The 11,171-nt window shown below is 54.4% G+C and overlaps 1 protein-coding gene across 1 annotated transcript in view; it reads right to left on the bottom strand.

The window, feature by feature from the left end:
* The window catches only part of SORCS2 (sortilin related VPS10 domain containing receptor 2), a gene marked incomplete at its 5' end in the record, with an annotated part of 504,457 nt that overhangs the window by 87,115 nt on the left and 406,171 nt on the right, over positions 1 to 11,171 (bottom strand). Inside the window, one exon of the mRNA XM_007456900.1 lies at positions 2,208 to 2,372. Coding sequence (XP_007456962.1) covers positions 2,208 to 2,372 — 165 coding nt within the window. The remainder of the gene's footprint in view (positions 1 to 2,207; positions 2,373 to 11,171) is intronic.

Consider the following 11,171-nt stretch of genomic DNA (forward strand, 5'->3'; position numbering starts at 1 on the left):
CCTGCTGAAACCATAATGCCTAAAAAAACAGCCCTGCTGTCATTGTTATTAATGTCCTCAAATTCCTCATTCCTTTTACAACCACAGTGAAACCTTTCTTCCCTCTTTCTTCTTTCCTCATAGTCACAGAAAAGACCCAAAGAAAATAACTGAGATTTCAGCTCCATTAATTTTTCAGGGCACCGTGAATTAGAGAAGCAATTGCAATGCAGTCAGTCTCTGTGGGAAAATAAGTCTCTGTGATTGTGCTTTAGTCTAAATACATGGAAGGCTAAGTAGCACTATTAATACCCAGAATACATGCTGTTCCAAAGGAAAGCACCCAGGGCAGAGGCAGCCCGTGAGGCCAGGGAATTTCAGGGACATCCTGAAATTCAGTCAGTTAGCAAGGACCAGACCCTGGCACAAGACTTGCTTTGGCCAGTGATGTGTGATGTATTCCAGGTCAAAGCAGATACACTAAACTGAGGACCAGCAAGGAGGCCAGGTCCTGTAGACAGCCACGGCTCAGGCCAGCCAGGAGTCTCCATGTGGAGGTCCCTGACCTGGGTGATCCCTGATGGTAGAAATTCATTCATTCATTTATTCATTCATTCATCCATCCATCTCCATGATCCATCCACCCCCATGCATGCATGCATCCAGCCAGCCAGCCAGCCACCATCCATCCATCCATCCATTCAATATTTTCAGCCAGGTACTTGAGGTAAAATGGTGAAAAAAACCAGGCATAGCCCTTACCCTCAAAGAGCTTACCCCAAATGTGTGTGTACGGTGCAGACAATAATCAAATAGTGGCACAAATACATAATTACAGTCCTGGGAAAGAGAGGCACTGGAATCTGGGAGAGTGTGGCACAGTGGGTCCCAAGCAGGCCTGGGGGCTGCCAAGGAAGCTCCTGATCTGGACAGCTTCCATCTAGTCCAGACCCAGGCTCTGCCTTCTCCACCTTTTTCCAACCCTGGGGGCTTGCCCTGTGTAGACGGCATCCACAGGCTCCTTCTCTCTGGCTTCCGGTGGGATTCAGACCATGGGAGGCGCCAGCAGAAGACCGGAGGGCGGGAGGGGAGAGAGCTGGGTACCATGACTCCTGTTCTCCGGCTGCCCAGCCGCAGTTCCTAGGGGCTGAGCGACACTTTCCTGGACCTGCCTCCTCCTTGCCCGTTCCTTATGGCTCTGGGGATCTGGCCTCCTACTGGGCAAGGTGGTTGGCTGAAAAAGGCCCCCCAAAACACCCACATCATAATCCCTGGAACCTGTGCATGGGACCAGATGGAGGAAAATAAAGACTCCGCAGGTGTGATTCAGTGAAGATGTTTAGTTGGGAAGATTATCCTGGACCATCCGGGTGGGGCAGAGGGAACTTTCACACACACGTGCACACGCGTGTGCACACACGCGCGCAGCAACGGGTTGAAGACGCTGCCTTAGAAGATCCGAGTGACCCCTCCACACGCCACAGAATGCCAGAGACTGGGAGAGGCAAGGGAGGGATCCCCCCCAGAGCCTCCAGAGGGAGCGGGGGCCCACAGACACTTTGGTGTTCGTCCCATGAAACTGATTTTGGGCCTTTGGTCTCCGAAACTGTGAGAGAATACATTTCTATTGTTTTAAGCCGTCGAGTTTGTGGTCATTTCTTACAGTGGCCGCAGGAAACCGACACAGGCCTTTCCTACAGCCAGGGTGGCCCCTCCTCCACGGGCCCTCAGCAAGCTCCCCCCTCAGCCCCAGGGTCTCTCCTAGCCCACCCACGCTGGCCCTGGATAGAGCCCCCCATTACGCTCTCCTCTGTCGCCCTGTGAAGGTGCCCTGTGTTCCTGGGGCCCTGCTGCTCTGCGCCTCAGAGGAGGGGACGCTGCTCTGGGGTCTGAAGGACGATTCACTCTCATGGTGGTGGTGGAAGAGGCCTCCAGGCTGAGGGGAGGGCCTGGCGTGGGAGGGTGCGTGGAACGTCCTGGAAGTAGAGGGAGGCCCTGTGGCTGGAGGGCAGAGAGAGGGGGACAGAGTGGAAGCGTCCTCATAATCATCCACTATCTATCGACCGGCTCTCGGGCCCATTTGTGCCAAGTGTGCAGCTCACCTCCCCCACTCGGCTCTCCTGCAAAGCCTGCAGCTCCTGGTGGCATCCAACCACACGGCCCAGGGGAGAAGGGGCCGATGGGGGGTCCCGGGCCCCACGTGATGGGAAGGCTCCAGGCCTGCTCACCTTGCCCTCCCGGGTGTAGGCCAGCACCTTGTCCTCTACCCGGGGGTGGAAGATGAACGTTTCCACGGAGAAGGGGACGATCTGCTTCTGGAAGGTGGCGCCCTCGTCCGTGCTCAGGAACAGGCTCTGGTCCCGGTCGCTGAGAGAGGAGCTCACGAGGATGATCTGAAACACACAGTGGGGCGTGAGGCCTCTGCGTGGAGATCAGGCGATGCGTCTACAAGCCAAGGGCTGCTGGAGCTGCCAGAAGCCGGGAGGGGGCCTGGAGTGGGTTCCCCGCAGCCCCCAGAGGGAACCGGCCCTGCCGACACACTGACTTTGGACTCCCGGCCTCCAGAACTGAGACGACAGATTCCTGTGGTTCGAAGCCTCATCTGTGGTACTTCGGTACGGCCGCCCCAGGACACTGACCTGCCCGGCCCACAGCTCTACAGTGGGGAGGGCTTACTGTCGAGTACACCCAGGAGGCAGGGGCCATTTGGGAGGCTGCCTCGCCCTGCGCTCACTTGGTGGAATGACAGGGCCCCTCGGAGGGACACGCGAGAGCTCCTGTGTCCCTGGGGCCAGAGAAGGTCGACCAGCCGGGTGGGCTGCGACAGTGCCAGGAGCATCGGCACGCGGGGTGGAGGGGCCGCGAGCCGCGTGGTTCACCCTCCAGCGCTGTGGCCCCGACTCCCACCTCCAGCATCATCAGAAGGTCCGTTCCCCACACAGGAAGCCAGGGGGTCTCCTACACATGGACCTTGTAGAAACTTCATGGTTCCTGGGAGCCCCAAGGAGACACCAAGCCCCCTATCAGGGTCCCCAGGCCCTTCCCGGACTGGCCTCCCTCCCAGCCTCCACTTGCACCCTGGCCATGCCCAGCATGGGCCACAGCCCCACCCTGGGGTGGGCCTTCCTCAACCCAGGCTGGGCTGAGCTCCTGCCACAAGGCTGCTGGGGACCCCAGGACTTGCCCATCACATGTTCACCCCATTTCATGGAAGCGGCCTCCTCCCCAGGGACTGAGGCCCTGTTGGGTCAGGGGCCATGTCTGTGGAGGTCACTACCGACCCCCTCCCCAGCCCACCCCTGCAGGGCCTGGGCACTCCACCAGTCAGATGAATGAATGAGGGAATGAGGGGATGAGTGAATGAACCATGTGTGCTGGTGGAGTAGGGGGCTGGGGGCACACACTCCGTCTCCAGATAACCCAGTTCAAATCCATGTCTCTGTGACCAAACACCCTCTGTGCCTCAGTTTCCTTGTCTACAAAATGGGTGGCTTTCCCCGGGAGGGCGTGGGGCAATGAGATGCCCCCCCAGGATGGCCTTCCTCAACCTCCGACACTGCTCTAGAAGACAAATCAATGGGCTGCACTGAACTCCTGTCTCGTGCGAACAAATGATAACCCAGTGTGTTCTTCCTTTCCAGGGAAACCTAGTGAGCCCCCCAGGGGCGGTCATTCATCTCCAGCACAAAAGCCTTCTGTCCCCAGCAAACGGCGGGTTGCGGAGCCTGATTCCTGCAAAGATGTGCTCGGAGATGTTCCTCATGGTGTGATTTACATGCAGGAAAAATGGGGCGGGGGAGAATGGTCAGGGGAGCCAGAGAGCGTGTACAAATGTTTACAGAGAATGTTTAGTGACAAGAGAGCTCATGCACACGTGACATTTAAAAAGCAGGGCACAAAATTATAAGCGAGTCTAATTTCTGTACATTTCACGTTGACAAAATTGTAAGGAAGAGTATATTATAATTTTGTCAATGGTAGGTGTATAAAGGTAAGTATAATTTTATCAGTGGAAAATGCATAGAAAGAAGAAAGGAAGGATTATTATTCCGCCATAAAAAAGAATGAAACTTGCCATTTGTGACAACGTGAATGGACGTTAAGGACGTTATGCTAAGTAAAATAAATCAGAAGGAGAAAGCAAGTACCATGTGATCTCACTTATATATGGAATCTAAAAAGAAAAAGGGAAAAAAACCCAAGCCCAGAGATACAGAGAACAGACGGGTGGGGGGAGGAGGGTGGGCAAAACGGGTGAAGGGGATCAAAAGGTACAAACGTCCAGTCGTAAGATAAATAAGTACGGCATGGTGAGTATAATCAATAAAACTATACTGCATATTTGAAAGTGGCTATGAGAGTAGATCTTAAAAGTTCTCATCAGAAGAAAAAAATTCTGTAACTATGTATATGGTGACAGATGTCAACTGGACTTATTGTGATCATTTCACAAGACAAACATCGAACTATTATGTTGCACGCCTGAAACTAATATAATGTTGTATGTCAATTACACCTTCATTTAAAAAAGAGAATGGAAAGAAACACAGGGGGATGTTAATAGTGGTGGGTTTAGAAGGACTTTTTTTAAAAGTTTTAAATAAACTTTTTAGTTTAGAATAGTTTTAGATTTACAGAAAAGTTGCAAAGATAGCACAGAGAGTTCCCACATGACACACACCCTGCTTCCTCTTTCATGAATAGCTGACATCAGGATCATACATCTGTCCCCACTAAGGACCCAACATCGATACATTGGTCTCATCTAAACTACACACTACATTTCACCAGTTTTTCCACCAACGTCTTTTTCTGTCCCTGTTCCAGGTTCCCACGTGACATTTAGTTGTCACGTCTCCTCCGGCTCTTCTGGGCTGTGACAGTTTCTCAGGCTTTCTTTGCTGTTGATGACCTTGGAAGTTTTGAGGACTGGCTGGCTGTTTTGTAGTAGTTACCTCCCCATTTGGGTCTGTCTGATATTTTGCTTGTGCTGATGCCATGGTTCTGAGTTTTGGGGGGGAAAGGAGCAAAGTGAGGGGTGCCTCCCTCATTGCAGTGGACGTGCAGTGGATGTGACCTGTCACTGACGATGCTGCCCTCGCTGGCCAGGTGGCACTGGCCAGGCGTCTCCCTGTAACGTTACTCCATTCCTCCCGGCTTCCATCCTGTCCCTTTGGGAGGAAGTCGCCTTGCGCAGTCCACACCTGGGGGCGGGGGGAGGGGAGAGGCAGGCGGCCCTCCTGGAGGGTGGAGCAGCTACATACATTATATGGAATTCTTCTGCCTGGGAGATTTGTCTTTTCTCCCCCATTTATTTACTTATTCAATCATGTATTTATATCACTATGAACCCACAAATATTTAGTTTATGCTTTGAGTTGTATTTCAATAATATTTTCTTATTTTGCTGCCCACATAGGTCCAGCTCTGGCTACTGGGAGGTCTTCTGGGGTCCTGTGTCTCCTTTGACATCGTCCTTCAACTCCTAAATATTCTACACAGCACCTGGCTTCCCTGGATAATCAGGAAAAATGAAATATATCACCAAGACTCCTTCCACATCTTTCCCGGATACAGCACGGTTCATTCAGTATCCACTGGACACTCTCGGCCTGGCTCTGCGCCCCACCCCAGGGCAGCAACTCTCACGCCCGACTCCATCTGGGCCGTCTGGCCTGGGAAGCTCATTAAAGCACTTTGCTCGTGATGCATTTTCCACAATGTGTTTACAACACAACTATTTGCTTATTTACCTCCCCCACTACACTGTGCCCCCTGACCTCAGGGGTAGGGAATCTTTTGGTTTCTCCAGCACCCTGCACAGGCCTGACCCCAAGCTGTCCTGCTGGATACACGAAGGAATGCACGCACGCATGCATGCATGAATGAGCAATTCCAGCTCAGTGTGTGACTCTAAGAGAACTGTTTGTTTGTTTTTCTACTCTGGGAGGAAAACATCCTTAGGGATATTTAAGTAGCCTGGAGAGCAGAAGGCATAAATAATCTCATCCACTTATTCCTGTTCACCACTCAAAGTTTCACACAGCAATGAAGGCTCATTCCTTCGTTCATTCATTCACTCTTCCACAGCTGCTAAAACTGCAAGGTCAAGCAAGGATTTAGGTATGCACAGGGCTTTACGGGAGCAGAGCAGGGAGAAAATATCATCCAGGTGCAGAACAAAAGGAAGGGCTTCCTGGAGGAGGTGATACCCAGAGGAGCCTTGAAGAATGAATGGAAATTTGATCCAGACCCAGGGGAAGGTGTTTCAGGCAGAGAGGACAGCATAACCAAAGGCAAACAGGCGGCATCCCAGCTGAGACCGTTCACATCCTGACCACCTTTGTGTGTCTTGTCCCCTTTGGCGGGAATGCACAGCAGGATCAACACACCCCCAACATCACCACTGGTAATTCAGAATCAGATTTTAAAATCTCAAAATGTCACAAAATCCAAGTGTGATAAAATGAAAATGGTTTCTTTGAAATTTTCTGAGCCCTGAATTCTGGGCAACTTCAACAAAGCTGAATGTTTCTCATTTATTTTTGGTGTCCTTGCTTTGCCAGTGCCCCCAGCATGAGTTTAGCCTGTTTTTATGATGGGACATCTTCCCCCTTTTATCTGCTTATCAAATGCCTCCTCATCCACCGAGGCACCTTTAGAAGGTCACCTCCTCCAGGAAGCCTTCTGTGATACACATCCTCCAACAAGAGTTTTTCTCATGCCTCCTCTGCCCCTTCCCCCAGCATCTTGTACATTCATTTGCTCCAGCCCAACATTCCTAGGGTTCTCCCCAGGGAACCCTCGGAGAACCTGCCTTTCCCTCCAGGTGGGGAGGCTGTGCAGCCTGGCAGGGCCCAGGTCCTCATCACTGCCATCCAGCCCAGAGCACGGGACCTGGTCCAAGAAATGGGTGTTGGTTTTCCCACACAGAATGAGTGCTCTAGGTACCGGGTCACCTCTCCACGACGGCCCCCAGTTACAGCCAAGGCCCTACCCATGGTGGCAACTGAGGCGGAAGGAAAAAGAACCTGAGGACGTGATTCTGGCCGGGGGCCCAGCAATCTGTGGTTGTGGGCTATTTTGGGCCTCAGAGTGGGACAAGCCAGGAAAGACGGGGGGAAGGAAAAAGTGCTGACAAGGAAAGGATTATTGGAGCAAAGAAAACAAAGCAATTAGCATCGTGCAGAGAGGAGGCTGGCAGATTGTTCTTCCAAACTGGGAACCGGACTATTTTAAATGGTGTATTTTCACTGCTTACTATTCTGGGGAAACATATGGCACCCGAGCTAGGTTCTGGGGGCCCTTGAGGCTGGGTGTCTCAAAATCAGAGGCAGCACAGTTGAAGACAAATATTTGATAGATTCATTGGACTAATGGCCAGCCCACCTGAAGCATGAGTTCCAGGGTTTAATTTGCCAGGCCAAGTACAAAGTGCAAAGGTGGGGCTCCTTGTTCAAAAGGAATTAGGAATTTCAAGATGGTGCCAGTAGCGCATCACACCAAGCACAGATCCTCCTGCGATGGCCTAGGTCACACACCCATAAAGTGGGCTCTTTCCAAAGCTACTCAGTTAATAAACTCTGGGACCAGGAGTAGCAGCCTCCCTGGCGCCTGTTAGGAACACAGTGTCTTGGCCCCATCCAGACCTGCGGGATCAGGGTCTGCATTTTCTCATGGCCCCCGGTGAGCTCTGAGCGCCCTCCCCTTGTCGGCGGGGGAGCTGCTTTCGGCCGCAGCTCCGGCTGGGTTCAGCCCTGTGTCCATTAGCTGTGCAACTCTGAGCACTCTGGTGGACCTGGTCTCTGCTCCCCACCAAGAGACTAGGAAATAACCATTGTGAACTAGAGCCCTGTTCTCGGGATTTTACTCCTCCCCGCCCTGCTCTCAGCCAAGCTGATGGTGTCCTGCAGGATGGGGGTGCCCATGATGGCCCCGGGAGTCCAGGCCGCGCTGCTCATGGAACACGTAACCCACAGCAGAGGCCTGGTTGGACGGGAGCAGTGCAGGCTCTGGAGGCCCATGGAGCTGAGCTTCAGCCCTCCTTTGCTCCTGTGAGCTGTGCAACCTTGGGAAAATTACTTCACGTCTCTGAGCCGCAACGTCCTCTGTAAAATGAAGATAGGAATTACCATGGCAGAAGCGAGTTGAGAGTTAAAGGAAACAAAAGTATATAACAGACTCCCCTGGCGTTCTGGTGGTTAAGACTCTGCGCTTCCACTGCAGGGGGCAGGGGTTTGATCTCTGGTCAGGGAGCGAAGATCCTGCATGCCATGCGGTGGGGCAAAAAAAGAAAAACCCACAAAGGGCTTCCCTGGTGGCGCAGTGGTTGAGAGTCCCCCTGCCGATGCAGGGGACACGGGTTCGTGCCCCAGTCCAGGAGGGTCCCGCGTGCCGCAGAGCGGCTAGGCCCGTGAGCCATGGCCGCTGAGCCTGCGCATCCGGAGCCTGTGCTCCACAACGGGAGAGGCCACAGCAGTGAGAGGCCCGCGTACCGCAAAAAAAAAAAAAAAAACCCCACAAAAAAACCAGACTTAGCATAGTCCTGGGCCATGGCGAACCTGTCATAGATGACAGTGGGTTTATTATTGCAGCATTCTTCAAAGAAGTTTGGTTCACCAAACACCTCCGTGGTTCAGGGTCCCAGTGCTGAGGCAGCTCAAAGGCAGTGGTAAGAGAGACAGTACAGGGAGCATATGATTCCCTTGCACCAGGAAACTCCAGGACAGACGAGGACAGAAGGCAAAGAAGCTGTCCCCAGGGTGAGTGCGTTGTCTCTCTGGGGGTTGAGAGGTGGGCCAGGGCACCTGAGTTTGAGTGCCTCCCTAACTGTATACCTTAGAGCCTCCCTTGCCTTGCCCTAGGCCTGACCTTGGGCTGGGGGCTTCCTGGAGGGGGTGGCACCTGAGCCAAGAGGAGTTCGCTAGGGGAAGCCAGTGATGGTGGAGCTCAGTGGGACCGGCGCATCGATTCTAAGCGAGAGTGGCAGGGCGCTTCGTCTGAAGAAAGTCACCGGCTTGGGGATTTTTTTCTTTTCAGATCACATCATTGACATGTGCTTTATTGGATATGCTTCCCTGACCACCAAAGTGTATCGGCAGGTCCGCAGGTGAGATTTGCTTCCCACTATGCAGGACTCATGGTAGAAATGGGCGGTGGAGGCCTGACACCGGGCAGCGGGCACAGAGGAGGGCCAGTCCGGTGCAGGACACAAATGTGCTACAAGTCACTGTGACACGGAGTAACAGGAGCCGCCATCGAGCTGGCATGCAGCACGGATGCGGGCAGAGAGAGAGAGAGCTCCCCAAGGTCCCCTCCCGCTGAGGACGGGGCAGGGGTGCTCGACTCCCCGGGCCAGTCTGCAGGCGGCTGGGCAGACAGGCCGTCTTCCCCCAGCCTCTGCATCACCCCCACGGAACGCGTGTTAAAAACAGATCTGCTGGGCTTCCCTGGTGGCGCAGTGGTTGAGAGTCCGCCTGCCGATGCAGGGGACGCGGGTTCGTGCCCCGGTCCGGGAAGATCCCACGTGCCACGGAGCGGCTGGGCCCGTGAGCCATGGCCGCTGGGCCTGCGCGTCCGGAGCCTGTGCTCCTCAACGGGAGAGGCCGCAACAGTGAGAGGCCCGCATACCGCAAAAAACCCCCCCCAAAAAACAGTTCTGCTTAGCTCTTTCAGCTGGGATGTGCTGGGTGGGAAGCCTGCAAAGTGGCCGGGGCTCGGATGCCTGGTAATTAACAACCCTTCTGCTATTTCCCATCCAAGCCTGGCAGCCAGCCCCAGGGCCCTGCCAGCATCTGGCTGGAGAGATGCAGGAAGCACTAGGAGGGCAGCTCTGAGGCAGTGTAGAGATGATGGGCAGGTGAGGGGTGGGGTGCATCGCTTCCTGCACTTAATACTCACAGCACACCTGCTAAGTAGGTGTGACCATCCCCATTTCTCAGATGGGGAAGCTGAGGCCAGACAGCCCTTGTGGGTTCACACCCAGCTCTTCCCTGCGTCACTCATCGGCACCACATCACGGCCAGTTGCTGCGACTGCATCAGCCGGGAATGTAGCAACAACACGGGGGTCCTGACGCAACAGACTTGGGAGAGTCCAGACAGATTCCCCCCACTCCCATCCCCAAGACTATTAGGCATGGCTTCCAGACGTCTGCAGGTCCGTCCCGAGTTTGGGGGATGATTTCTGACCACAGGAAGGGGCAGAGGAGGGCGGGGGGCAGCGGGGGGAGTGCCTTTCTCTTCCCCTTCATCTTTGCTGCCTCTCCTTGGTCCACCATCCTATTCTTTAAGACCATTCACTGACTCATGCAGCTGTGCCCCGGGCCCCAGGCCGGGAGATGAACCTCACAAGATCCTTGCCCCGGAGGAGCTAATAGCAGACAAGGAAGGTCATTTACCGGTGTGAGCAGTGCCCTGGGACAGGGGACCCCGAGAAGGGAGGCCCCCCCCCGCCAGGCAGGACTGGAGGGGAGGAGAGACCGTCTGGAAAGTTTCCCCGAAGGTGAGCTGCACGCTCAGGACGCGGCGGGAAGACTGCGTGAGATGCCCGCGTGGGCCTCCTGTCTCCCTCTTGGCCAGGTCAGGAGACCTGCCTGAACCTGGCACCCTGGACGCCCTAATGGGACCCTTCAACACGGGCCTGTCCCTCCCTGCGTGCCCGGATCACGTGCACCTGGCTTCCTGCTTGGACCTGCCTGCCTGAACCACCCCTGCACGAACCGGGTGCCAAGTCACCTTCCCTGGTCCCCTGCTGGGTCTCTAACCCATCTCCTCCAAAAGGTGGTGCCAACGGGCCAGTCTGCCTCGCAGCAAAGCTCACGCAGATCATAGCTGTGGAACCTCCCAGTTAAAGAAGGGAAGCAAACAGCATCCAGAGAATACTTCTCACGTCCGCCGGAGCTCTGGCTGGATGCGCCGCAGATCTCCGCTTTCAGTCCAGACTCTATCAAGGAGAGGATTTGCTTTTGATTTTCTCTTTACCGAGTGGAGCCCTAGAAGGTCTCCCTCCCCACCCCTGGGGACGGGTGTCATCTGGAATTACCTTTCTACTTGAAACCCAATCGCCCAGTCTATTCCTTGCCAGACAGATGTGCCCAGCTGGGGACACAGAAAACTTGGCTTTGACGCCAGGAGAGGCAGACAGTGGAGACAAACAAATACAGCAGCATCCACCCCCCCCCCCCACCCCTC

This window comes from Lipotes vexillifer, unplaced genomic scaffold (genome assembly GCF_000442215.2).
Source record: "Lipotes vexillifer unplaced genomic scaffold, Lipotes_vexillifer_v1.1 scaffold63, whole genome shotgun sequence".
NCBI classification, from domain to species: domain Eukaryota; kingdom Metazoa; phylum Chordata; class Mammalia; order Artiodactyla; family Lipotidae; genus Lipotes; species Lipotes vexillifer.